Consider the following 27,066-nt stretch of genomic DNA (forward strand, 5'->3'; position numbering starts at 1 on the left):
AGGATTCCCATCTAGCAAATTATTTTCATTTTCCTTCTACTTGAAAACCGAGAGGAAATGCACGACACTTTGATAGCAAGCAATCAACAATCCATTTATGGCTAAACGAAGCAACAGCATCCTCTCTTTATTTGTCACCTCTTGGAAAAGAATAGAAAAATTAAGCATTAAGTATCACATACAATATAATCCATAGGAAAGCGTCACGAAACAATGCAGATGAACGATAAGCGTATCCCTTTCATTTTGAATAATTTCTTATGCACGCCACATTTTACGGATATATGGCCGTGATTCATTTCATCGATGGTTAATGTTGATTTAATCTATACTGCATACTAATCGTCTACGATAATAGTCAGATTGCCGCAAACGGTGAGTGTCGTTCGAAGGAGAAAAGAAAAGAAAAACATAAAATAATGAACTTACCCTTACAGTTCGTGTTACGCTTAAATGTTTGAACGTTTACTCCACCGTTCGAAATGGCGAGATGAGTGATAGTAAATTGCAAACAGGAACAACTGTTGCTCTTCTAATGAAGGTTCAACTGACAAATAAATCGGTTTGTCCAGAGTGAAAGAAAATGAAAAATATGGTGAGGAAAGAGATGAAAAAAATCAACAGCGATTGTAAACCTAATCGAGTGGCTTGAAGGCGAATTTAGTGCCGGATATGGACGGTGAAAAATCATTCAGTAAGCATGTTAAAGCATCACCTTGCTCCTTACCACGTGGTAACATATGCTACTTGCATTCAAACATGCAACGTTTGAAGGAAACAATGTGGAAAGTGAAAAAATGAATAAGGATGCAATAAATGGCACGTACGATAAAGTTTTCGACTATTCATTCCATATAACTTATTATTATGTTCTGTAAATGAATTCTATAAAGGGCTGATCCATGGATATTTTATAACGATCTTCGTAATTTTAAATAAACCAAAGACTATGTAAAGGCGTGGAGTTGCTTTGTTTGGTACCGCCATTGTTTGACAGTAGCTTTTGAAAATATTTTCGAACAGGGTTGCAATATTGAAGACATCTTGATTCGATTGCCCACGTGCGATCTGATTTTGCTTATTTATTGATATTTCTCTAAACTCCCGACTGTGTTCATGAACTTACAATAGCGGATGGCTACAGAAGTCAATGTAAGGCATTTTAAAAATAAAATGTAACTAGTAGTTGCATTGCTGTGTGAACACAGCATAATAAGCACAAGGTTGCTATAAGTCCAAAAACCGTTCGCTGATTTTTTACCAATGACATTTGTTGAAATCCTCACCAGTTCAGAAATATTGTAAACAAGATTGTAAAAAATCTTCAACTAATGTGCATTTTCGTGTTTATTACGTACCATTCGAAATGGCCGAGGATACTCTAAACAAGAACAGTGAGAGAAATAACAAACAACCCCCATGGAATGAAAGAATACCAAACATTAACGTGCACCTTCCAGACAAAGCTGGTCCAGACACCAACTACGAAGCTTCCTTGTTCCGCAGTTCGTATCCAGCCAGCACAATAAAAAACATTGCAGCAAGACGCCTTGAGGCTTTCCGAGCCGAGCTGCAACGAGAAATATCTAATTCAACAGAAGCGGAACCCAGTACCTCAAACGGTGCGCAAGCAATGGAGATCGATGAGGAACCGTACGGAGCTCAGTCGGATGAGGTAATGGACTGGGATAGTACAAGTATCGGGCGCTCGATTTGGCCACAGCATGCTTTAGTGGACCGGATGGCCAATTCTCATGCCATACCCCACGATGTCGGGAGTAGAGTGGCCGCATATAACATGCCACTTAAAACAGATTACTGTAAACGACCACACAGCGGCCCTAACCCTCGTTATTTCGTGGTTGACACATGTGTCTATCTAAGCAACCTAGAAGTAGTTAAGCGCCTATTTTACTATTGCACAGGTATGTTCAATTTGTAAGTTTTCTTCCGTAGCTACCAGCTCCAATTCTGCCATCCAATTCGAACCCTACGAACTAACCCTACTCTTTTTCATTCCCTCTTTGAAGCCAATAACGCCATCCTTGTTGTGCCTTATCAGGTGTTGGTGGAGTTAGATGACCTTAAAATCAGCAAACCACAACTGCGCACGGAAGTCCAAGCTGCCTTTCGGTTTTTGAGCGACCAAAGAAAGAAAAGAACACAGCATGTAGTTTACCAGCATCCAATAGACGATCTCGTGGTCTTCACGCGAGGATCGACACATGATGATTCGCTTGTAAATTGCGGTTTACAGGTGCAAAATAATGTAAATAGCAATTGTTCTATAACTTTAGTTTCCAATGACAGTAGTTTAGGTTTAAAGGCGGAAGCAGCTCAATTTAAATTTTTCACAGAAGAGAATCTACTTTCATATCTGTCGTTAACTTCGTGCTTATAACATTATAAATATGAGTTCAATAACTCTTAATTGATTTATTTGTTTTCGTAGTTCGGTGTTGGCTGCTACATTGAAATGGTTTATAAAACGACGGAGTGTTAAATACCATAGGAAGGCTTTTTTTAAATCCAAAAGTTTCTTTCGTGTCGCAACAATTAAAAAAATACTAACATTCCGTCGATAAAAAAAAAACGAAATGAATTATTGGTATAACAAACCGAACCATTCTAACATCATATTAATGTTATGCGTTTTTTTTTACATTCGGTTGAATGAATGAACTGTAACGTTCTTGTTGTGATGTGTTAATCTTTAGGGAAACAACACTTGTAGCCGGTTGAAATATACCGGATCAACTTAACAATCACCATTAAATGAGTTCTTTGTGCCAACAGTTTTAATCGTTCCTATACTTCCTAATATTTTTGATTATACGAATTTTACGCTCAGGAATGCAAGGGTAGAGTAGGTTAACTGGCCAAGAAGGCATTGTTAGCTCGTATGCCTTCATTTACATCACCCTAAAGCGCCGGGGGACAATTGAGGAGTCGATATAATGACGAGCTCTACGAGCTGTACGGAGACCTCACTGTCGTACAGCGAATTAGACTCGCCAGGCTCCGGTGGGCTGGTCATGTCATGTCAGCCCGTAAAGTCCCTTTAGGCGGTCCCCAAGGACAGAGGAGGCGTGGTTTGGTCTAAATTGAGGTGGAAGGATGGCATAGACGAAGCCGCCAATAAAGCCAGGATACGGAATTGGACCAGCGTGGCGAGCGACCGTGAGCGGTTTCGGATGGAGCTTCGTCAGGCCAAGACCGCTCAGCGGTTGTAACGCCACATAAGTAAGTAAAGGGCCGGGGCAAATAAAATAACTCACAATGTGATATTATTGAATTAAAAAACTAAGCAAGACATACAGAAATCAATAAAGATATGTTAGTGCCACATGAGCCTACTATCATTGTCATTAGAATCTAACTGAAGACCAATAATGGTAATGAATTAAAGTAAGAGACACGAAATACATGAGAAGTATAAACAGAAAGGGATAATAATCAAAATTAATCTCATAATTAAAATAATTAGAAAAGCGTGTAGTACCACACTACAAGAGACAATAAAAAAAGTGCTTTCCCGTTGGTTCCCTACAGGGACGGGTTTCGGAGCCCAAAATGTATGTGATAAGAAAACAAAGATTCGTACAAAGAAGCAACAATAAATTGCACAAGGTAATATTTGTCTAATTGTATTTTTTTGTTCGTTTATTTAATAAACATTTGTCTGATAACTGGCTGTAGTATAATATAAGCAACGTTTTGAAGATCATTACAAAATAGTTACGACATGATTTCGGCTTTTACGGACATGATAACACTCCTATTTCTGTTAAATAATACATCCGAAAAAATACATGCTTTAAATGTACGATTACAGTTAATTCCTCTTCATAATAACGTAGAAGGAACAATGGATTCCAAAACGACATTAATATATGTCATTTCTAGTTATTACAAGACGATTCTCGAGACTGCGATGAGGAAGTTTACACCGGCGCGGCACAGAAAAATGCGCATTGTTAGTTAGCTTTTGCTTTACTTTGTAAATAGTATTCCTAATATTTCAATACATCTATTTAAAAAAGAGTAAAATAGTTAAATGATTTATAAAAAAAAAAACATTTGAACATGCATGAAAACCTTGTTTCCATTTTTAATACTTTAATTGCTTGTATGGCTTATATGCACCTGCGCATTTTGATTAATTGATTACAGTTAATGCATTTCACTTCTTGGCACTGAGCTCTTTTTCCATATCTTTTAGAAGAATTTGATTGTTAACTTTTCAATATATGTATTAATAATAGTAGAAAAGATAAAATATTTATAAAAATTATTTTAATATGCCCTTACTTCCTACGTGGATTGAACCGTTTGTATCGATTGGCAATAAATTACTTTTCTTTAGGTCCTCAGACACTAACCTAGCTTCCCCATCTGCAACTTTCTTCATGTGATCGCTCATGAAATTTGGGAAATCTATATCATGAAATATTTTTCTCTTTTCGTTTCCAACAGCCGCCTGTTCAGCGATCGATGCTATCACATAACCAATAAGGCATCTCTTATATAAGGCAACAGCTACAAGGCGATGCCGAACAAAATGAATGTGAAGTTACTTTTACACTCTTGGTTTAAATGTATAGTTCATTTTGTGGGTCTTCCTGTCTTGTACACCGTGATACCACGGTCCAATTGACGGAGGGAGATCGTAGGCAACTGCTAGTTTTGGGAGCATTCGCTTCAGCTTATCGAGTTCCCGCTGGTCTATTCCGTGACATTTCTTAATGTGAAGCCAACGTAGCGCCGGGAACCGCTTGACGAGCATCAGTAGATGGTTATCATCCAGCTAAGATTTGTTTGAAACGGTTGAATGAAAAAAATCAAATTGTATCCTACCATTACCTACCTTATCGTAATGTGCTAGAACCATCCGTTCGACACTGTACGTTGGGGTGAGCTGTTGCACTTCCGGATAAAGTTTAACGTTTACTAGGGTCAGCGTGCGCAACCGAGTGAATGCCATCAAGCACTCAATACCTTCTAGTCTTGCCCCTTTCTTCGAACCAATTTTTAGCGACTGGAGAGCTGGAAGCTGCAGGTTATGCAGATAGACGTGTCTTGCGGTGATTCGTAGGCGCTGGAGTTCGTTCAGTGTTGAAATATGCCACATCTGAATCGTACCCTCCTGCACCACGAGCTTCAGCTCGACGAGCTGCGTTAGATTCGCAGCAATCGAATGCAGCACAAAGCTGTCGATGAATTTGAAGAACATCTCAAGGCTCTCGAGGCGTACGCAACGCTTGAAAAATCCTATGCTGATGCTTTGTTCACTTTTGGTCATCGCTTTTTCCCACCTATCGATCGATAGATGGCGCAGGTTGCTCAGCTTTAGACTGTAAAAATAGAACACCTCCTTCGAAAAAAACTTGATTACAAGCGAGTGCAGTTGGTCCATGAATTCCAACAAAAAATCCAGATGTTCCTTGCTGTGCACGGCCAAATGCAAATGGCGAAGATTCGGTGCGACGAAACGTACGTTTTCGATAACACCCACATTTATATTCAAGGTGTGCAGCCTGTCCGTTTCGAACTGCACTTTTTCCTCCTTGCGCGCGGTCGGTAGTTTGATCAGGTATTTGGACATGGTTCCGAAAAGAAACAATGTTTCTATTGTACGGAAATTGATTAGCTGCTCCGTGTATATGGCCATAAAGTTGACATCATTCTGGGCAGCATAGTGTAGTTCGACGTGCGTTGGCGAAGGAAAAACCGATGGTATCATGCGTACGCTCTTAATGCACTCAGGGGTCAAAAGGGAAGGATCCATACTGATCGAGAAATTACGATAGTTTCGAGAAATTGGTTGTTTTGTCAATAAGCGCTTGCCGTTCAGGTGCATGACTACATTGCGGTTGAGATAACGGTCCGAAAACAGCACTGCGTTCCAACGTTGGCAGACGAGCGATAGGTTGCAGCGCGCATAGAAATGCAAGTAGCTAAATATATGCTCCAGTATCTACGAATATACAAACGAACATTTTCTATGTCTAAAATCCCCAACTCGTTCACGTTATACAGTCTTACCTCATTGGGCATATCGTTGAACTCCGCCATCTTGAGCACTACTGGGACAAAGAATGATCCAGGGCGTGCAAAAATCTTCGGAATTCGAAAGTAATAAAACTTACACCGACTTGCATGCGGAGGCAATAAATAGTTTCTGCTTCATCACATGACAGCGAACACCAGCGAAATCGGCGGACGATCTTGTTACTGCAACCGTTTGTGCTGTTTCACGCAGCACTATCTACCAAATAGCGATCGCATATCTTATCCTACAACTCTGTTATTCGTTTGCTGAAACTTGAGGCAAAATCGAACGCACATCTAGTTTGATTAACGATAAGGTCGCACCGGCATCTCTGTGCTTGCTTGCAGTCTCCAACCAAATGATGAGCAACGGTCATAGCGGTGTGTTTTGTTTTTGTACGTCGCTTCTACACTAGATAACGAAATGTTTACGTTGGACGACAGATGGATTCTTTCAAAAACAAACCAAAACTAAGTTGATTCATAACTATCTAATTTCAACAACAAAATCACCGAGCTTACCAAAAATCTACAAATTAAATCGGATTGAAATAATTCCTTTTTTATTTTTAAATTGGATCTATTTTCCTTTTTCGCCGGTGTGATTGTATCGATCTTGGGCTTGTATGAACCGTGGGCCCCGCTATGTCGAAGTGACAGCGCCGCCGCTGCAATCCGACCGAAGCTGTCAAAAGCGTGTGTGTGTTGAAGAAACGAAAAGAAGCGATTTTTCATGTTCGCAACACTTGCGGAAGTTGCATATAGTGTCCTTTCTGGCAGGAAAGCGATTGGAAATAATCGGCATTTTTCATCGGACATTGCAAATCTTTCCACGTGCACTAGTTTGCCCCCTTTGTAGGGTATCGTTTAGCGTACTACGCTTTTGTTTGGCACCGCTGCGGAATTCGCTTGGTGGAAATCGATTGCAGTATCCACACGGGCGTGCAGAATGGGTCTGCTAGAACAACTGCAGGAGCAAGGATGGTCGGTATTGGGATTCGCAAACGTTTGTGGTGGGCTCTTATTGTGCACCGTAGTGAGACCGTTTGATCATTTTTCGTTTGTGTTTCATGTGTTGCTGGCATTTGTGTAGGTACCTCACCCAGCCGGGGTTAGAAAAATTGCTGGAAGGCGACAAGAATGGATCGACTCCGGACGTGAAACAAGTTGTGAAATTGGCCTTGAACGTAAGTTGCATCTTCCACTTGACAGTATCACTTTCTTGCATCGCAAATGGATGCCGTTCGTTGAAGGTGGTGTTCTACTTGTGGGGTACGGCGTATTCTAAGAATTACGTTTTCTGTCTCATACACTAGACGGACCTACGGGAATACGGTGGTGGAGCGCTAGCTTCCCTAACCTCCCGCGGCACAAAGGTGGAGTCGTTTGAAGGGACCGGCGTTGTTCAGCTCGTCAAGCTTCGTAATCTGGGCGCACCGAAGGTAAACGAGGAATCAAAGACGGCACCACGCTTGCTGAAGCTCACCATAACCGACGGTCAAACGCAGTACGTAGCACTGGAGCACGAGCCGATACCAGCGCTCAGCCTGAACACACCGCCGGGCACGAAGATTCTCCTCAAGAACGGTCCTATCCGGATCACGCAGGGCGTCATGATGCTGAGTGACAAAAATGTTACCGTGCTAGGGGGGCAGGTAACGGCGCTGGTGGAAAAATGGGAACTTAGCCGCACCATGGCAAAGTACGCCAAGGGCGGTCGGCTTCAATTCAGCAACTCGGGCCCACCCCCATGGATTCCGTTTGGGCAAAAGATTCAGCAACCGACCGCCGTCAACAGTGACAAGGACTTCAAGAGCTTGACGACGAAGGAGAAGGAAGAATCGAAGGAAAATTCGGAATTCAATGCACTACGCAACGATGCGATTGCCGAGGCGACAAAGCTCGGCACGAAGAAAACGTTCGGTGGTGGTGCGAAGCAGATGGTCGACGCCAACGTGCAAAAGATCATGGACAAAGGCTTCACCGAGGACCAGGCCGCTCACGCCCTAAAACTGACGCGCAACAATGTGGAGCGTGCCCTTAGCAATCTACAGCGGATAGAGGGCCGCAAACAGCAAACCCACTCAGATGTCACTTCCGGGGGACCTCCGAGCGGAAAACCCGACGGTGTGAGGGCCGGAGGAAAGCGTGGATTTAGCAAACGCGAGGATGAATTGGATCAGCAGGCAAAGCCATCGGGAAAAGTTTCTCTATTCGACTACTTTGGTGATATTTTACAGGACAGCGAACCGGCGGCAGGCAATGCCGGTTCCGGTGGGAAAAAGACAAGCAAGGAGTCGACTCCAAACGATAAGCCAAATGTGTCTCAGCGGGGCCGTAGCGATAGCACGAGTCGCTCCGAAGGTAACCGGCCAACGAACAATGGCCGCAATCAATCGTCCGGCACCACCAACCACAGCTCATCTGGTGGAGCAATGCGAAACCATTCCGATAACCTCCATTACGCCGGTGGTGGCGGTGCAACGACGAACGGTGGTGGCGCGAAAGGATACAACCAGAGGTTTGAGAACAACATTTCGAGTAGCTTTGCCAATCGCAATACGTCCTCGACGTCATCGGTAAGGGATCGTGGTGGGCGCGACCAGGGTGGACACTACTCCGGCCAGCGTGAGCAGCAGTCGAACTACAAGCAGGGAGATTATTATGGATCAACAGGAAACAGCAACAGCAGCGGTCGTTACAATAGAGGAGCGAATGAAAATCACTCGTCAACGAATCACACAGGTGGTGCGCCGGCCAGTGCCCGATCTGGTGGTGGAAGCTCGCGTGGAAACGATTCCAAATACAACCAGAATCAATCTTCCTCCACCTCCGGTTATGGTAACTCACAGCAACGCTCGGAGCGCTCAGATCGTTACCATAGCAACGCAAACAGTAACACTACCGACACCGGCGGTGGCAACAGCAGTACGAATACGTCTGTCAATAACAACGCTAGCGGTGGAGGAAAGTACGGTGGAGGTAGTGGTAAAGGTCAGTCTGGAAATTCCGCCAACTACGGACACAGTTATGGATCCGAAGGGCGGAATAACCAGCAGCAATCATACGGCAACGACGGACGCGGCCAGGCTGGTGGTGGTGGTGGTGGAGGCAGTAGTGGGAAGGGTGGTGGTGCTTCTGCCACACAGCAACAACAACAATCATCCTTTGGAAACGGTCCCAAGCAGTCGAACTACAATCAACAGGGTACGCCAGCAACACCGTACGGTGGTAACGCCAACACTACGACCACCTCCAACTCCCAAGGACACTATGGCCAGCAAACCAGTGGGAACAGTTACGGTAGTAGCGGTACTAACAACCCCTCGAAGGTAACTAAAACTAGCAACTGCACGGGGGATAATGTGTAACATTAAAACAAAATCGTTCCTTTTCAGAGCTCAAATAAAAACAGTCGCTATGGAGGTAAGGATGAATCTCACAAGTATTCCGATGCCAGTGCGCCTACAAATGCGACTCCCAGCGGCCCCGCGCATAACAAGAAACCCTCTTCGAAAGGCCACGGTTCGCAAACCCAACCTCAATCGAACACCGGTACCGAGCATCGCTCCAATCAGCACCAACAATCTTCCTATGGTCCCCCGTCCTCCGGCGGAGGCAAGCACGCAGCGCAGCAGGTTTCTAACGCCAACAGTGGCAAGGTGAATCAGCTTACCGATCAGCTTGGGGGTATGCACATTTCTGGTAGCAAATCATCCGGAACCGTTGCAAGTTCGAACACAACAAACAAGTCCGGTCCGATGAAGCAGATGGTTTCGAATCATCCCCCAACGATGGTGCAGCAACATCAGCCACAACAGACCCAACATGTACCCCAGGTGGCCTCTTCCCCTCCCGGTACCATGCCATCGTCATCGTCGACGGGTCCGGGGGGTCCGTCACCGGGAGCTCCCACCACTCCCAGCGTAGGAGTTGCTGTCACCGGTCCGGGTGTACCGAAGAACTTCATCCAGCTGCCGAACGGGTACAACTACAACCCGTACCAGATCATGGGTTTCCAGAACAAGCAGACGAACGAGTTCGCCCTGAACGTGCTGAAAAGCCAGCAGCAGTTCGATCCCATGGCACAACCGACGCATCTCGGTGCTCCTGCCACCGGACCCGCCACCGTGTCTCCGGTTGGCCCTGGAGTGGGCGTCCCCATGGCTGCAACCGGGGCACCGACGGGTGTAATGCCACCACCGACCGCCGTCCTGACCGGCGGTCCAACCCCCGTTGCGGTGGCTACACCTGGTCCGCTCACGATGGCTCCGACACTTGCTCCCGCAACGATGGCGGTACAGTACCCGAACTGGAAAATTGGTGATCGCTGCCTGGCCAAGTATTGGGAGGATGGTGGGGTAAGTACGAAAATGCCCACTTTTAGCGCATCTGCTTTCTGACCGTAATGTACTGCACACTTTCCCTTATTTTTAAATTGCATCTTATCCCACCCGAGCATCTTACCCAACATTTTCCTACGTCAATATGTTTTTATGTCAATGGCAGATGGTAAAGACCTATTTTTTCGATTCCAAAACTAAGGTTTAATTGTTACAAAATGGTAAAATATGCTTAATGTATTCCTCTGACTTATTTCTTTCGATTGTTTTTTTTTATTCTGATGCCCATTAGTTCTATACGGCCGAAATTACCGACACCTCGAAGAACACCTTCGTCGTGCACTTCCTCGAGTACGGCAACTACGAGGAGGTACTGAAAACGGACTGCATCCCGATCAACCAACCGGGCAACCCGGGCGCACCGCCTACCCCGATGACACTGAGCTACCATCCCGCACCTACCATGCAGCCTCCTCCTCCACAGCCCGCACCCGTCGCTACCGGTCCTCCGGTGCAGTACGCACCGCATCCGGCCCATCCTCATCATCCGCCGCATCCACACGTCTCGCATCATCACGGGCACGTTCCTCCGCATAATCCACCGCCAACGATGGCACCCGCTCCCGGTGCCTATGCGAATGCATCGATGTCGGAAGTACCTCCTCCTTCCCATCCGTATGCACCCTTCAAGCCGGGCCCACCACCGCCGCAGATGGCGCAACCAATGTCGGCCCCGGTCGGGCAACCCATGAACCAGTATCCCACGGCACAACTACTGCACATTCACCCACAGCAGCAGCAACAGCCGCACCAACATCACCAACAGCAACAACCACAACCACCGGGGGCCCACATGGCGCAGCACCATCACCATCAGCACCATCAGCAGATGCAACCGCAGCCTCCGCAGCATCACGGCCAGCAGCAGCAACGTTCCTCCGGCGGGAAGTTCCGCGAACAGCGGCCCATGTACGTTCCGCCAGCCCAGCGTAAATAGAGGGCACGCGTCCCACTACTGTCCACCGTGTACTGGGCGTCGTCTTGCCTTAAAAGTGTGTGGCCGGTCCTCGCAGTAAGTATTGCCGTGCAACCTTGTCTCAAGCATTTCCTAGTGGAAAGAAAGAAACACAGATACAGGAACAGGGTTGAAAGGGTTTGAAAATCTCTCCACACTGCTTCAAAAGTTGGAACAAAAACACCCTCAAGAAACATCGGCAGGCAGCAGGTCTCTTCACCTCCTGGAGAGAGCATGTTGAGGTAGTACCTCCGGCATGGAATTAAAAGATAAAAACACTGCCACACGAGCCCAAAAATCTATTTATTATGCAGTGAATCAATTGTGAGCCCGGTGATCTTCTATACTGAAGTAGATTGAATCATTCGGAATCGATTTATAAAGAAAAGCATATACATATATAAGTAAACCCCAACACACTTACACGATAGGCAACGGAAGGCCATTCCCTCTACCATCTTTTCATGTCGTAGCAACACTTAACGGGGACATAAGGATACGTGTGTCCTTTTTTTTACAACAAACCTACGCTAGGTGTTTGCGTTTTTGGGAAGGAAATCACACCCTTTTCCCGTGGTTGTATTTAAAAACAAATAATTGAAAAGTATTTATCTTCCACACCCGTGCGGTTGTTGTTGGGCCGCGATCCGCTGCGATGTACGCCAATAGGGGACTACTTTTATACTTTGGCGTGGGTTTTGTTGATCGGGCCATAGGACGTGTCTAATGTTTGCGTTTTTCCAGACTCGCGTTGTCGCCGTGTGGTTTTCGAAGTTCGAAATTGGAAAATTTCCACAACCGCACCGCGCAAAATCGATCGTGTGAAATATGTCCTTACAGCATTACTGCTCTTTTTATATACATACATATATTTCTTTCCTTTTCTCATCGTTTCTCAGCCACACGGTTTAAAATTGAACATGTGAAAACACCCCGGTATTAGGAATGCAAAGCAAATGATGCCTTTGCGTCGTGTGGATAGAATTCACTTCCTCGATTTAAGAATGAATAAAAAGAAAATGAATCGTTGTATATTCTGTGAAATGCGCTGTTCCCCACTGCTCTTTTGCCTTTAGTTTATCCGAAAACGGATTCAACGCAATGTAGTATTTTAATTTTCTTTTATTTATTGCCTCATTCACTTAAGACGAAACTGCTTTAACTCTTGCTCAAATTCAATAAATAATGATCCCTTGCACTATATCCTATCCCTATCGCCTAATACCCGTAGTGTTGCAATGTCCTCTGGCTCGAGAATAGAACGACCGTTTACCGTGTTCCTTTAGTCCGTCTGCCTTTGGAACTTTGTGAAGTACAGGAACACCTGCTCGAGCGAGGTCTGTCCGAGGGCATAGTCCTCGATGTCTAGCACCTTCTTTGCGTTCTCCATGATGCCAAACATCGTTGACCAGCGCGTGTTTTCGGACGGGATTTGATAGGTAACCGATTCGAGATACTCCTCCCTTGAAAGGAAATTAATTACAAGTAAAGATACTTTCACTGTTTTCGGATACAAATCGTTTTAAAAGGGTATACTCACTTCAACTCGGCCTGCGGAAACCGTTCCACGATGTACTGTTTGACGTCCGCTATTCGATCGACGTTAGCCACCTCGGTCCGCTTGAGCTTGATCGTCAGGAAGTACCCGTTGGAGAACTTGTTCTTCAGGTGCTGCGTCGAGCCGAGGCACTTGAACTCCCCGTTCACCATGATGGCCAACCGGGTGCAGAGCGCTTCGCACTCTTCCATGCTGTGCGACGTGAGGACGATCGCTTTACCGGCGGCCCGCTCTTTGCACACCACATCCCAAAGCTGGCGGCGTGCCCCCGGGTCCATGCCGGTGGTCGGCTCGTCCAGGTAAACTACCGCCGGATCGCCCATCAGCGCCAGGGCCGTGCTGAGCTTCCGCTTGTTGCCCCCACTGTACGCCTTCGTCAGCTTGTCGATGTGCTTCCCAAAGTTGAGCTCCCCGGCCAACCGGTTCGAGAGGGTCGCTATCTCCCCCTTGGGGATACCTCGCAGGAGCGCAAATATTCGTAACGTTTCCCGCCCGGTCAGATCATCGATGAGCGCGTCAAACTGCGGACAGTAGCCGATGCGCCGGTGCACCTCGTTCATGCTGCTGTTGAGGCTGATACCGTTGACCCACGCCTGACCGTACGAGATACCCTCGTCGCCGGTCATCATCTTGAAGGTGGTGGTCTTGCCGGCCCCATTCACCCCGAGCAGCCCGAAGCACTGCGAATGTTCGACGGCGAGCGACAGCTGGTTGACGGCCAGGAACTTCTTGTAGTACTTGGTTACGTCCCGTAAGACCAGGTTGTTGGCGGCGATTTCACCATCGGTCAGTGAGCGCACACGAAGCTTCTCCGCCCGTACATCCGAATCGATATCGTCCGCTTCGCTCGGTGGTGCGGCCGTTTTCGTCTTGCGCCGGAAAATCCGAGCGAACACCCGGTACTCGAAGAACATGAGCAGCAGGAAGCAGATCAGTCCCACCACGAACAGATACATCAGATTGCGGCTGATGCCGGTGCGCTCGAAGGTAAATATTTCCGTGTCTGAAAGATAATCCCGGTCAGTTATTGTGTCTTTTAGCTACAACACCCGGGGGTGGTGTGGGTACTTACTGCAACACTGAGAGAACAGTTGACACAGCAGCTCCGGTGTACAGTTCGGGATAAGCTCACACTGCGAGTCGCAGACCTGTTGCGTGGCGACCGCAATGTTCATATTGCTCAGCGAGTGGCTCAGCGCAAACAGCGGGAATATCATGAAGGCCCACTCCATACCCTCGGCCACCTCCGTCAGATCGAAGCCATCGAACAGCAGCAGAAACACGGTCATAAAGAAGATCGTTCCGGTGAAGATGTTCAGTATCATCACCTTCACGAAGCCGCTCGCCGGAATATCGAAGGCGAACGAGAGCAGGTAAGTGAGGGGCAGGAAGGCAAAGCCAAATACTACCATTATAAGGATCACTCGACCTTGGGGAAATAAGAAACAAATTAACCCTCCTTTCGATGCAGACAATGTAGAATGTACTTTATACGTACCAATTTCTTCACCCGAGGACCAACCATCTTCCTGGAAGGCGGCCAATACCGCCACGTAGAACATGACCGTCACGAAGAACGTCATAAAGTCCCACACGAACGACACGAGCCAGTACAGGAGCACGTTCGCGCCGCTAACAAACTGCAGCAGCTTGGAGCGGCTGACCCGCTCCTTGATGTAGAACATGATGTACAGGGCGGCCACGAATGCCATCGCAAAGCCGGTATTGAACGCCAGCTGGAAGCCCATATTGTTGCCGGCTTGAAGCTGGGTGAACTGGAATGGCAAGGGAATCGAATGTTAGGACGTCCAAAGAATGGGTTTCGTTACCGTGCGGCTTACCCTCGTCTCGGGACGGAACGGAAGCGGGTGGTTGGTGAGCAGAATAGAACACTGAGCGCAAACCGAACGCAACATGGCATTGTAGAACGTATTCATCGCCAGCGGGGCGGAGTGGAATCCTTGTGCGTTGAACCAGATGGTATGGTTCGTCGGAGTGATCGATGCACCGACCATGAACTCGTTGTTCACCTGAGGAAGATTCTGGTCGTAACGGTGGAGGATGTAGTCCACCATCGGTTCCGTGATGGTGATGAGCGAGCGGGACGAGTCGGCCCCTTCGAACAGCTGCTGGTACGCCTGTATCACACTGGTCTGAACGGTGGAGGTTCCCTCCAGGACGGTCACGGTCGTATCGTAACTGTCGAACCCGATCGGAAGCGGTGGGAGGGCGAGCGAGTCGGGAAAGGAACGCACGATCACGACCGTCATGATGACGAAGAAGATCGGAATAAAGATCTGCACCAACATCGCTATCCAGCTCCGTTTGGTGGCGATCGCTTTCTTGAGCAGCATGGCTTGGAGTTGATTAGCGAGCAGTGGATAACCCGTTAGGAGCTTGTACTGATCCGGTTGGTCCAGCGTAAGGGTCACGGTGGAACCATTCGAGGGCTCCAGTGCGTACGGTTGCGCTGGAATATCTTCGTGCGGTTTCTTGTCCAGAGCGTACGAATCACTTCCCACTCGAAGGAACACCTCCTCGAGTGTGGTCAACGAAATACCGTAGCTAGTGATGCCAAGGGACGCGGAATGGTTCTCCAAGTTCTGTAGAAGAGGCTGAAACAAGGCCGTATAGCTATCGTCCAGTACGTACGACAACTCCGTACCAATGTCCGTGTCCTCCACTATGTTGGGAATGTGTTGCCTCATCAGTGATGTCACGCGTGCCGTCTCACAACCATCGTCCTTCACGCAGATCAGCCGGTATCCAACGCCGAACCGTTTCTTCAAGAAGAACGACGACCCGGCCGCCTTTAACTCTCCATCGGCCATGATTGCAATCCGATCACCGAGGATATCCGCTTCGTCCATGAAGTGTGTCGAGAGTAGAATGGTACGTCCCTTTTTCTCCTGAATCAGTAGATCCCACAGGGCACGCCTTGCCGTTGGATCCATTCCGGACGTTGGTTCATCACAAAACACCACCTTCGAACCACCACAAAGTGCCACTCCGACGGCCAGCTTACGCTTCATCCCGCCGGAAAGTGTGTGGCTCTGGGCGTGCCGCTTGTCCTCCAGCTGCAACACCGACACGTAGTGGTCAATCTCCTTCGGGATGTCTTTCCTTTCGACACCTTTGAGCCGCGCAAAGAACCGTATGTGTTCCGCAACCGTCATCTCGTTGAACAGCACGTTGTGCTGTGGGCAAAGGCCGAGCGACTTCCGCGCCCCCTCAATGTTTGTCCGAATGTCGCAGTCGTTGATCAGTGCGGTACCGCCCGTCGGTGAGAACACTCCGGTCAGCATCGACATGGTGGTCGTTTTACCGGCCCCATTGTGCCCGAGCAGTACCGTGATCTGATCCTCAAACATGCTCAAATGTAGTCCCTTGACGGCCACCTTCGTCTTGTTGAACACCTTCTGGAGGCCTTTGATGCGAATGCCCGCATGTTTGCCCACCGGTTCCGGTTCGATGTTGTTCGTCTCGGAGTCCGGTGCCTGCCCATCGGCTGGGTCGTCATTCGGGACCACCTTGTTGGTCCAGAACTTCTTCGTCACCGGAAAGTACCACGGTTCTGCTACGCCGTACTCACCCGGGAACACCTTCTCGACGTAGAGCGCAATCACCAGATAGATGACGGCATCGGTCAGCATCATCATCATCGTCGCACCGACACTCAGATCGTCATCCACCGTCACCGGGTCGAACATGTTGGACCACTGCAGCCCATTGGTCGTACCTTCGTGGCGCATGATCAGCATGAGCCCGAACGACATGCCCGAGTTGTGGAACAGGCAGAGGGCCAACTTGGCCGACAGCGACATCGTGTCGTAGTTCGAAAACGCAATGTTGTACGGCATCACAAACACGAACCACAGCAACCCGGCGATGCCCGACGCCGTGTTTGCCTTCGAGAAGAACGTGCTTACCATGAAGCAGAACATGATCGTTGCGAGGCTGTACACGAACAGGTAGAACCAGATGGCGAACCAGTCCGAGAACGTAAAGATGGCCAGGTCGGTGTTACTCGTAATGCTAACGCACAGCATCACCGTGATGATCGAGATGGAGATCAGCAGCAGGGCGATACACTTGACGAACCATGCTGTCCAGTGCAGCCAGCTCGAAAGGCCCATGATCTTCATGGCCTCCTTCAGCTGTTTTTCCTTCTCCACCGTTATGTACTTGACCGTGTTGATGGCAGTATAGAAGAACGCGATCACAATGATCAGTGGCAACAAATTTTCTAGTCCTGTGAGTAAAACATCACTGTAGAACGGTGGATACGGATATCGCTGTAAAGGAAAAAAGACTTTAACATTGAATGATTGTGTGTTGGCGTCAAGGCCTACTTACACTTAGATAGACATTCGGCAGTTGAAAGGAAGGATCCCGCTCGAGAAGAATTGATCGCGCCACGGCACTCTGGATCTGCAGGAACGTTTCGTTGTAGTAGTTGGCAGGATATCCACCATCGTCACGCTCGTACTGACGTGCCCCGGACACCTGAAACTGCGGAAACATTCGCTCCGTCTGCCAGTTGTTCCAGAACTCCGATCCGGTCTCACGGAAGGTTCGCATTTCGCTCGGATATCTTAACGACATTATCGTCTGCTCTGGGAGTTGCGATAAAGTCTGTTGATGGGGAAAAAAACAAATGGTTATAACAGGTATTGATTGTCTATATCACTTTTTCAAATGGCCTTTTCTACTACTTACAGCGTAAGCATCCGGAAACTCTACCCCCGCCAGCACATTGTTCGTCTGGAGGTGAGCCTGCATGGTCTGGGCGTTGGGAAACGGACGAATCTCTAGGCTTTCGTCCAGCTGCAGCGCCGAACGCTGGATAATGTTCTGCAGCATCGCATTCTCCGGTGAGTATGCAATGGCGTAAATAATCGGTGGATCTATTTCTGGGTTAAGCCTGTAAAAAAACGGACGGGACATTTGTAGAGAGGATGCTCTCACACCGTATTCAGACCATCCACTTACCTCAAATGGGAGATGGTATTTAGCTCGAGTGGATTGAAGATGGTAGGCTCCGTGAATTCCTCCGAGTCCACTAATCCACGGATCAGTATGAGAAGAACGCAGGCCAATACCGGTATAAGGATCTCGAACAACGTTTGCAGGTAGTGCCGTTTGGTGATGATCCAGTTTTTCCACAGGAGCAAGACGAACTTGCCCCAGCGTGAGGTGCTCATTTTTGGTTTCTTGTCGTTTACTTATTGTGTTAAATGAGCTGCAATCAACAGAGGGTTTTCATTTGGAATGTTTCTCTAGTATGGAATAGGAAGACAAAAAAAAACCCGGAGCAACTGATCATAGTAGCTTTTCTTTTAAAAATCATAATCCATTCATCATTACAAGGGGCACGATTCTCCAACGTTCGCGTCCTACAATTTCTTTACGCAAGCGTATAAATCCCGCCTGAAACACCAGTCACAGCTGCAAATCTCCGCAATTTATCTTTATCGGAAACGCTCAGCCGATCCTGATAAGAATCGCTATCGCCAGCTGGGCTTAGTGTCCCTCACGGGTTTGTTGCGTTTTGCGTGACAATGACTTTGAGGTTCCGCGGATGTTTGGTGATGATTTTGCACTTTCCAATCGCAAACGGAATTGGGGGTACGCGATGAGACACCTCCCTTACAGAATTTGTAGCTTTATCCAGGGCTATGTGGGTGTGTATCAGTATGTGGCAATCGCATGGTGAGTCAAATGGTGCTAGAAAACACTAGAATTCAAACGCGTAAAACCGTTGAGTGGACGGAAACGTTTCCAACAAGGGTTATTGACCGTAACACTTGTAACAGTCCTTATCCGGGTGATTGGCACAAGTAGATTCTCAACATGGTTTCTAGTACCATCTCCAAGTAGTAGTAGGAAAGTCAACTTATTTTAACTAACATCACAAAGATACGAGCACACGACCGAGTTGGAGACTTATGTAAAATAGTTCTATTTATTTCCCGAAAACTTGACCCTTTACATACTGTTCTTAGTGGGAAGAAAATTGAGCCGTTTCCATTTATTTGTCTTCTATTCTTTCAGCTTTCCACTGGTAATCCATTTGTATGAATAATCAATACTGGTTAACCTGGTTTAACCACCACACTTCCGTGTGCAAATCACAATAAATGGCACAGGTCAAGTCCTTTAACTCTGAACCCACGTTGTCTCTCGTTCGGTGTCCTAAATCCACTGGAATCAATACACGTTAACAGGTACCACCTGTTCACTGTCCTAACGTTCAGAGTTCATGGTCAAATGTTACGGTAGTTCCTCACCGGACACCCGGTGGCCCGAATCCTGGTTGGATGAATATAATTATCCATAATCATTCACCAGCGTAGCGTAGGCCGTTTCCGGTGGTTCATATCGATGTCAGAAACTAATGGTTCTCGAATGCCATAATGGCCAACAATCAAGCGCATACCACAGCTTTTCACACCCTTCCTTAACACCTGGTGGCATGGTTCCCGTGCGTTAGAAATATAGAACTCACCTCGAAAGCAACCAGTGAAAGTGGATGTGCTCCAATGCACTCGAAATACACTTGCCTTTTTCCCTGGCACAAACACACACACGCGCACGGCGAAACGAACTTGATTCCTGCCGAGCAGGGAGGTCCTTCCGAGCGCTCCGAGCGAAGTCGATAAACTGAAATCTTTTGCCGCCGATCGGTGGACATTTATCAAACTTATCCGTTACCGGCGCCCGATGGGAGTGTGGGAACTGACATCCGACATAGAAAACCCCTGGTCGCGATAACGGTTGGCCGTTCTGTGGGGGAAAAGAAGGGAGCCTTATTCATTCATCGAACGGTACGGAACAGAATTGAGCCGTAGGGATTAATGATAGCGAATATCATAAATGATTCACCTGCCACAAGTTATGAGTAGTTGGAAGTTGGAGTATCCGGTGGAATGATGGAAGAAAAAAAAGCGGAATGCTTTTGCGTGTGCTTGTAAACGTTACTGTATTCTATGGCGAAAAAATCGAACACCCTTTTATCAGGTACAGGTGCCGGCGGGTACACGAAAAGGGGGCACTTACTAAGTGCAGATTAACTTAAACTTAGGCTACTGGAAATGGGAGTCGAGTGGAACTAGTTATCATCGGTAACTCGCTGGTACTTGGTGAAGAACAGGAACACTTGCTCGAGTGACGTCTGCCCCAGTGCGTAGTCTTCGATGTCAAGTGTTCGTTTGGCCTCCTCCATCAGCCCGAACATGGTGGACCACTTCAACTCGGACTGGGTGATGTGATAGGTAAGCGAGTCGTGATACTCTTCCCTGTTTGGATAAGAGATTGAGAAGAATGAATACAGGCCTATGGCTTTTCGACAGCGTGTTACTTACTTTAGTACAGCCTGGGAGAAGTTACGTGCCACAAAGTCCTTCACCGGATCGGCATTTGCCGGCGACCCATCTCCCGTGCGGTTCAGTTTGATTGTCAAAAAGTATCCCTTGGAGAACTTATTCTTCAGGTGCTGCGTTGAACCGAGGCACTTAAACTCCCCGTTCACCATGATGGCCAATCGGGTGCAGAGCGCTTCGCACTCCTCCATACTGTGCGACGTGAGGACGATTGACTTGCCGGCCTTCTTCACGTTGATTATCACATTCCACAGGTGTCGTTTCGCACCCGGATCCATACCGGTGGTCGGTTCATCCAGATACACGACGGCCGGGTTCGCTAGGAGTGCGAGAGCGGTGCTCAGCTTTCGCTTATTACCACCACTGTACTCCTTCACGCGCTTATCAATGTGCTTCATGAAGTTTAAATCCCCGGCGAGGCGGATCGTCTCGTGACCAATCTCGTGCTTGGGGATGCCTCTAAGCAGGGCAAATATTTTCATCGTTTCCCTGCCGGTTAGATCCTCCAGGAGAGCGTCAAACTGGGGACAGTATCCGATGACCTTGTGCACCTGGTTGAGGCTACTCTTCAGGCTGATACCCTTCACCCAGGCTTCGCCGGCCGAGATGTTTTCGTCACCCGTCAGCATCTTGAAGGTGGAAGTCTTGCCGGCCCCGTTGACACCGAGCAGACCGAAACACTCCGAGCCGTCGACGGACACGCTGAGTTGATTGACTGCCAGGAACTTTCCGTAGTACTTGGTCAGCTCGCTGACGATCAGGTTGGAGTTTCCGATCTCCGCGTTCGAGAGACCCTTCACGCGATTCTTCTCCCGCCACACATCGTCGTCCATGGTGGAGTCCTCGCTGAGTGGTGCCAACTCAGCCGTGCGTTGCCTACGACGTTTGAATATCCGCTCGATCACCCGGAACTCGATGCCCATGAGGATGAGGAACCCTACCATTCCCACAACACCCATGTACATCAGCTGCCTGTTGATGCCGGTATTTTCCCACGAGAAGATATTCGTGTCGCAGCACTGGGGCAAAAGGGAGCAGATATACTCAGCCGAACAGAGTGCGGTCGTGTCCTCCGTGCACTGCTCCCTGCAAACCGTTTCGGTAGTCGAGAGCACGTTGATATTGCTCAAGCTCTGGCTCAGCGAAAACAGTGGGAATATCATAAACGCCCACTCGAGCCCATTGGCAACGTCGCTCAGGTCAAAGGCGTCAAACTTGAGGAGGAACACGGCCGTAAAGAAGATCGTCCCGCTAAATATGTTCACTATCATCATCTTGACAAAGCCGGTCGCCGGTACCTCGAACCAGAACGAGAACAGATAGGTCACCGGAAGGAAAGCGATGCCAAACACTATCAGCACCAAGAACACCCGGCCGAGCTCTTCGAAGGTGGCCCATCCTTCCTCCTGGAAGACGGCCAGCGTGATGATGTAGAGCAGCGCCGTGATGACGTACGTCATAAAGTCCCACAAGAATGAGACGATCCAGAACGTGAACACGTTGATACCGCTGACAAATTGCAGCAACTTGGCCCGGCTCGTTCGCTCCTTGATGTAGAACATGATGTACAGTGCGGCAATGAACGACATCGCAAAGCCGGTGTTGAACGAAATCTGGAATCCGAGATTGTTACCCGCTTCCAGTTGAGTGAACTAAGGGGAAGTAAAGAGTGCGATAGAAGGTTGTAAATATATTACATATATAACCACTTACCCTCGTTTCCGCCTTAAACGGTAACGGTTTGTTGATGATCGTGATCTCATAGGCCGCATTGATCGACTTGATCATCGCATTGTACATGAAGTTCAACGCTAGTGGGGCCGTATGGAAGCCTGTCGGATTCCACCAAACGGTGTGGTTCGTGTTGGTTATCGATGCGGCCGCCATATACTCGCGATTAACTTGACCAATATTTGCGACCGACTGTAGGTGAATAAGGAAATATACAATGTTGCATCTACAAACCCGATATTATATGGTTTTAAGAAGGACTTACCAACTCTAGGATGCGCTCTGTCATATTCTTCTCAGTAACTTCCAGCCGATGGTTACCCGGCAAGCCTCTGAATACCGCTCGATATCCATCGATGAACGGACTCGAGGTGGCCGTCGCTTCCAAGATCGTATTGGTTGCACTGTAGTTATACACACTGATCGGTATCGGTGGGAGATCGGTTTGTCCCGGGAAAGTGCGCACGATAATCACGGTCACGATGACGAAGTAGATCGGAATCCAGGCCTGAACCAGCATCTGTATCCAGCTACGCTTGGTGGAGATGTACTTCTTCAGGAACATGGCAAACAGTTGATTCCAAACCAAATTGGAACCATCCAATAGGGGCGCCGTATCGCTGGTCGTATCGAGGGTAACGGTGGACGAATGATTAAACCCGTTGGTGTCTAGGATTCCATCATCGTGACCCGATTTTTGATCCAACGCATACGAGTCACTGCCAACGCGCAAGAACACTTCCTCGAGGGTGGTCAACGAAATACCGTAACTGGTGATACCGCACTGCTCCACATTGTCTTCGAGATCACGCAACAGATCCTGGAAAACGGCCGTATAGTTTTCGTTTAGCACGTACGACAACTCCGAACCGATGTCCGTGTCAATGTCGATGTTGGGAATGTGCTTCCGAAGAAGTCCTGTAAGCGTTCCACGATCACAATTCGCTCCCTTCACACAGATCAGTCGATATCCAACGCCGAATCGTTTCTTCAAGAAGAACGATGAACCGCACGCCTTCAACTCTCCCTCGGCCATGATCGCGATTCGGTCGCCGAGGATATCCGCTTCATCCATGAAGTGCGTCGAGAGCAGAATGGTGCGCCCTTGTTTTTCCTTGATCAACAGATCCCAAAGGGCACGACGTGCCGATGGATCCATGCCGGAGGTCGGTTCATCACAGAGCACCACCTTCGATCCTCCGCAGAGCGCTATGCCAACCGAGAGCTTCCGCTTCATGCCACCCGAAAGTGTGTGTGACTGTTTGTTCAGCTTGTCTTCCAGCTCGAGCAGTTGGACGTAGTGTCGAATCTCGTCCTTGATCTTGTTCCTCGGGACACCCTTCAAGCGGGCGAAGAATTCGATATGCTCGGCGACGGTCATCTCGTTGAAGAGCACGTTGTGCTGTGGACACAGACCTAAGGACCCACGTACCGCATCAATGTTGTTCCGTATGTCATACCCGTTTACTATGGCCGTGCCGGACGAGGGGGAAAACATCCCCGTAAGCATCGACATGGTGGTCGTCTTGCCGGCGCCATTGTGTCCCAGCAGTACCGTGATCTGGTCTTCGTACATGTTCAAGTTCAACCCCTGAACGGCTGCCTTTTTCTTACTGAACTCTTTGCGTAGCTTGCGAATCTGAATGCCGGCATACTTGCCATCCGGTTCCCGTTCCACATTATCACCCTCCATGTTGCTAACATCCGCCGGAATCGTTTCGGCCTTCTGCTGGGCGTCTTTACACCAGAACTTTTTCGTATACAGGAAATACCACGGCTCGGCGATTCCGAAATCTCCCGGGAACACCTTCTCGACGTAGAGTGCAATCATTAGGTAGATGATGGCATCAGCCAACAGCATCAGCATGGTGTCTCCAACGGAGAAGTCATCATCCACCGATACCGGGTCGAACAGGTTAGACCACTGCAGACCCGTGGCCGTACCCTCGTGTCGCATCATGAGCATGAACCCGAACGACATGGCCGAGTTGGAGAACAGGCAGATGGCCACCTTTGCACCCGCCGTCATATCGTCGTAATTCGAGAACGCAATATTGTACGGGACGATCAGGATGAACCACAGTAGGCCGGCAATGCCTGCTGCAATGTTAGCCTTCGAGAAGAACGTGCTCACCATGAAGCAGAAGCAGATCGTTGTGATGCTGAACACGAACAGGTAGAACCAAACGACCGTCCACTCCGCGTACTCGAAGATGGCCAGGTCGGTGTTGGTGGTGATGTTAACGCACAGCAGGACCACGATCAGTGAGATTGATATAATCAGTAGCACCAAACACTTCACAAACCACGCCGACCAGTGCAGCCAGCTCGGCAATCCCATGATCTTCATGGCCTCCTTAAGCTGCTTCTCCTTCTCTACCGTGATGTACTTAACCGTGTTGATGGCAGTATAGAAGAATGCGATTACTACAATCAGTGGCAGGAGATTTTCGAAGCCCGTCAGCAGCGGATCACTGTAGTACGGTGGATATGGGAATCTCTGAAATTGGAAATTGGAAATATTAAATTTAGTGACGAAAGTGAAGATTTTTAGTTATAGTAAAGCTTACATTGAGATAAACTTCCGGCAACTGAATCGTCGGATCGCGCTCCAAAATGAGAGCCCTCGAAACTGCACTCTGTACCGCGATGAAGGACTCGTTGTAGTAGTTCGCTGGATAACCTCCATCGTCGCGCTCGCGCTCCCGTGCGCCAGCTATTTGGAACGCCGGGAACATCAACTCCGTAGCCCAGTTGGCCCAGAATGCGGTGAAATCGTCCTGCAGCGTACGCATCTCTCCCGGGAATCGTATCGACACGGTAATGTTGTCCGGAAGCTGGTTCAAATTGCCGTAACTCTCCGGAAATTCAACACCGGCGATCGAGTAGTTTAGGCGGAAGAAATTTTCCATCGAATGTGCGTTTGGATACCCGGCCAGCTCGATCGGTTCCTGGATATGCTCGACCGCTCTTTGCATGATCCTGTCCGTCAGCGGCGACTGTGGACTGTACGCCAGCAGCAACGTGAACGGAGGTGTGATGTTGGGATTTAGCTCGGGTCTGCAAGGTAAGCAAATCATTACTTGGTCTGGACGAATATACTTCTCCACGAAACGTTCCGTATGGATTACTTACAGCATGTGCCGAATGGTGTTCGTCTCTAGCGGATTCCACGTGGTCGGCTCATCGTACACATCGGCATCGACAAGCCCTCGCACTACAATCAACACCACGCAGGCGATGACGGGAATCAATATCTCGAACAGTGTCTGCACGTAATGGCGCTTCTGGATGATCCAATTCTTCCATAGCAGCAGGATAAACTTATCCCAGCTGGAGGTGGCCATCGTCGCCTTATCTGCGGGGCATACAACAGATCACATGCGTCAATAAGGAGGTGTTCCGTCAACAATGGCACTGACTTGGCCGTTTTGCCGCAGTCGCCTTCTTTTCTTCGCTCTCCTTTCGATTTCACGCGAGCTATTTTAACGGCACAAAATCAACAAATGTAACACCCTCGATTGATTAAGCTTTATCACGCTCGGTTTATCAACACTGCAGCTATCACCATCATAAATTGAGCTGTAATCTAAAACACATTACGACGGCAAACGTGTATCGTTGATCCATGAATGATGAGCCCGTTATAACAATCACTCCCAAAGGCCGTGTACTAGGTAACTAAGCTTATTGGAAATCATGTTCAGTCCTTCTTCTTTTTTTAAACAGAGATTTCTGCAGCGTCTCACAGATTGCATAATGAAGTTTTTGCCCTGAACTAACAAGTTCTGAAAAACTCATTAATTTTGGTTATTGTTACTGGTTTGGATACTGGTCAAACTTAACTTCAAGATTTCAGTTAATGCATGTAGAGCATGTTTTGCAGTGAGTTAAAATAATAGCAAATTCAGTTCAACATATGCTTTCGTGCGTTTGTTGAAAGCTTGAGGTCACTGATGCGCCGATTGATTATATCAGCTACATTCGTTGTGATCACTAACCGTTTTCAACTTTTATGCTGCTTTGAAACTTAGATAACACTTGTCCGGAAGCAGAAATCGCAAGGATTGATATTTTTAACAATCGATCGATTAACAGTCGAAAAAGGAGAAACCTATTCTATAACGTTCCGGAATTTTATAGCCACATGGCTGTCCTTATGTTTCCAGAAAGAGCGACTATTTCTTAAACAGTATGCACACACTTTACATCATAGTCGCGTCTATAAAAATCTTTGCACTAAATATTGAACTTACTCTTGAACGCCTTTCCGATCGATTCTCACGGTATGTCCACTGCACTGTTTACATCAGATACTCAGAACTGAAATGTTTCGGCGACGGCTTTTATAGAAAACCAGTATCGGGCAATTCGGCAAACGCATTGCTCCCGATAAGTCCCTATCAATGGCCAATTACCTGGCGAATGCCGCAAATCGATAGAGATAGCGATTGAATATCTTTGGCCAATAATCTATGAAGTTAATTCCGGTACGATGAGTTTTCATTTATTTTCCGGGCCACGAGATGTCTGTGACGTAGCGCGCGGTCCTAATTTTCCGTCGTTTGCGCTGTTGCACTAGCGATAAAGGAAGTTTTCTCTTGCAAACTTCAAAACACGTTATGTACGCAAAACAATTATGCCTAAGATTAGCTTTCCGTTTCTTTCCTTCTCAGCTTCCTGTGCGCGTCGTCGCTGGTATCAGATGATAACAGATTCACGTGGAGTAAACGCGCATTATGACTCATGACGTCGTCTGCTATCATGTGCCAGACTGATTCATAGACCTGTGGCAAACGACGCCGTAACGGAAGCGTTTCAGGTAATCTTTATTATCATTTTAATTTATTTTTTTAAATATCTCTTCTATTTCTATATTTCTTCTATTTATCATTATTTTTTTTTAATATCGAACAAATATTATTATAATTTGAATTTCCTTTGATCTACTAGATGATCCTTATGACATTGACGCAGAATGCGGGT

General features: G+C 47.8%; 5 protein-coding genes across 5 annotated transcripts; 2 read left to right on the forward strand and 3 right to left on the reverse strand.

The window, feature by feature from the left end:
* The first annotated feature begins 1,466 nt into the window (after positions 1-1,466).
* Positions 1,467-2,535, forward strand: LOC131288118 (uncharacterized). Its single transcript, XM_058317229.1, has 2 exons — positions 1,467-1,925; positions 2,031-2,535. The coding sequence occupies exons 1-2, from the start codon at positions 1,634-1,636 to the stop codon at positions 2,399-2,401; spliced, it is 663 nt and encodes a 220-aa protein (XP_058173212.1). The 5' UTR covers positions 1,467-1,633; the 3' UTR covers positions 2,402-2,535.
* Positions 2,536-3,767: 1,232 nt separating this feature from the next.
* LOC131287255 (uncharacterized) lies at positions 3,768-6,374 on the reverse strand. The gene is made up of 3 exons (XM_058316290.1): positions 6,046-6,374; positions 4,868-5,977; positions 3,768-4,807 (listed from the first exon to the last, which is right to left on the reverse strand). The coding sequence occupies exons 1-3, from the start codon at positions 6,073-6,075 to the stop codon at positions 4,580-4,582; spliced, it is 1,368 nt and encodes a 455-aa protein (XP_058172273.1). The 5' UTR covers positions 6,076-6,374; the 3' UTR covers positions 3,768-4,579.
* Positions 6,375-7,000: 626 nt separating this feature from the next.
* LOC131283972 (trithorax group protein osa) lies at positions 7,001-12,373 on the forward strand. Its single transcript, XM_058312820.1, has 5 exons — positions 7,001-7,035; positions 7,145-7,238; positions 7,368-9,383; positions 9,450-10,412; positions 10,687-12,373. Exons 1-5 carry the CDS (start codon positions 7,001-7,003, stop codon positions 11,389-11,391), a joined length of 3,813 nt encoding a protein of 1,270 aa, XP_058168803.1. The 3' UTR covers positions 11,392-12,373.
* Positions 12,374-12,691: 318 nt separating this feature from the next.
* Positions 12,692-18,171, reverse strand: LOC131286460 (phospholipid-transporting ATPase ABCA3-like). The gene is made up of 8 exons (XM_058315413.1): positions 17,960-18,171; positions 17,687-17,891; positions 17,324-17,602; positions 14,809-17,262; positions 14,466-14,742; positions 14,040-14,396; positions 12,950-13,970; positions 12,692-12,872 (listed from the first exon to the last, which is right to left on the reverse strand). Exons 1-8 carry the CDS (start codon positions 18,169-18,171, stop codon positions 12,692-12,694), a joined length of 4,986 nt encoding a protein of 1,661 aa, XP_058171396.1.
* Positions 18,172-20,078: 1,907 nt separating this feature from the next.
* LOC131287527 (phospholipid-transporting ATPase ABCA3-like) lies at positions 20,079-25,427 on the reverse strand. Its single transcript, XM_058316586.1, has 6 exons — positions 25,216-25,427; positions 24,651-25,140; positions 22,346-24,580; positions 22,063-22,272; positions 20,332-22,001; positions 20,079-20,265 (listed from the first exon to the last, which is right to left on the reverse strand). Exons 1-6 carry the CDS (start codon positions 25,425-25,427, stop codon positions 20,079-20,081), a joined length of 5,004 nt encoding a protein of 1,667 aa, XP_058172569.1.
* Between the last annotated feature and the right edge of the window lie 1,639 nt (positions 25,428-27,066).

Source organism: Anopheles ziemanni, chromosome 3, assembly GCF_943734765.1.
Source record: "Anopheles ziemanni chromosome 3, idAnoZiCoDA_A2_x.2, whole genome shotgun sequence".
Lineage (NCBI taxonomy): Eukaryota > Metazoa > Arthropoda > Insecta > Diptera > Culicidae > Anopheles > Anopheles ziemanni.

Coding starts and splice junctions, on each gene's coding strand:
- LOC131288118 (XM_058317229.1), top strand. CDS start 1,634: ATGGAGATCGATGAGGAACCGTACGGAGCTCAGTCGGATGAGGTAATG. Junction 1,926..2,030: donor CCTATTTTACTATTGCACAG/GTATGTTCAATT, acceptor CCCTCTTTGAAG/CCAATAACGCCATCCTTGTT.
- LOC131287255 (XM_058316290.1), bottom strand. CDS start 6,075: ATGGCGGAGTTCAACGATATGCCCAATGAG. Junction 5,978..6,045: donor TCAACGATATGCCCAATGAG/GTAAGACTGTAT, acceptor GTATATTCGTAG/ATACTGGAGCATATATTTAG. Junction 4,808..4,867: donor TTCTAGCACATTACGATAAG/GTAGGTAATGGT, acceptor AACAAATCTTAG/CTGGATGATAACCATCTACT.
- LOC131283972 (XM_058312820.1), top strand. CDS start 7,001: ATGGGTCTGCTAGAACAACTGCAGGAGCAAGGATG. Junction 7,036..7,144: donor CAACTGCAGGAGCAAGGATG/GTCGGTATTGGG, acceptor GCATTTGTGTAG/GTACCTCACCCAGCCGGGGT. Junction 10,413..10,686: donor AGTATTGGGAGGATGGTGGG/GTAAGTACGAAA, acceptor GATGCCCATTAG/TTCTATACGGCCGAAATTAC.
- LOC131286460 (XM_058315413.1), bottom strand. CDS start 18,171: ATGAGCACCTCACGCTGGGGCAAGTTCGTCTTGCTCCTGTGGAAAAAC. Junction 17,892..17,959: donor AATACCATCTCCCATTTGAG/GTAAGTGGATGG, acceptor GTTTTTTTACAG/GCTTAACCCAGAAATAGATC. Junction 17,263..17,323: donor TGCCGAATGTCTATCTAAGT/GTAAGTAGGCCT, acceptor TTTCCTTTACAG/CGATATCCGTATCCACCGTT.
- LOC131287527 (XM_058316586.1), bottom strand. CDS start 25,427: ATGGCCACCTCCAGCTGGGATAAGTTTATCCTGCTGCTATGGAAGAAT. Junction 24,581..24,650: donor TGCCGGAAGTTTATCTCAAT/GTAAGCTTTACT, acceptor TTCCAATTTCAG/AGATTCCCATATCCACCGTA. Junction 20,266..20,331: donor TTCTCCCAGGCTGTACTAAA/GTAAGTAACACG, acceptor TTATCCAAACAG/GGAAGAGTATCACGACTCGC.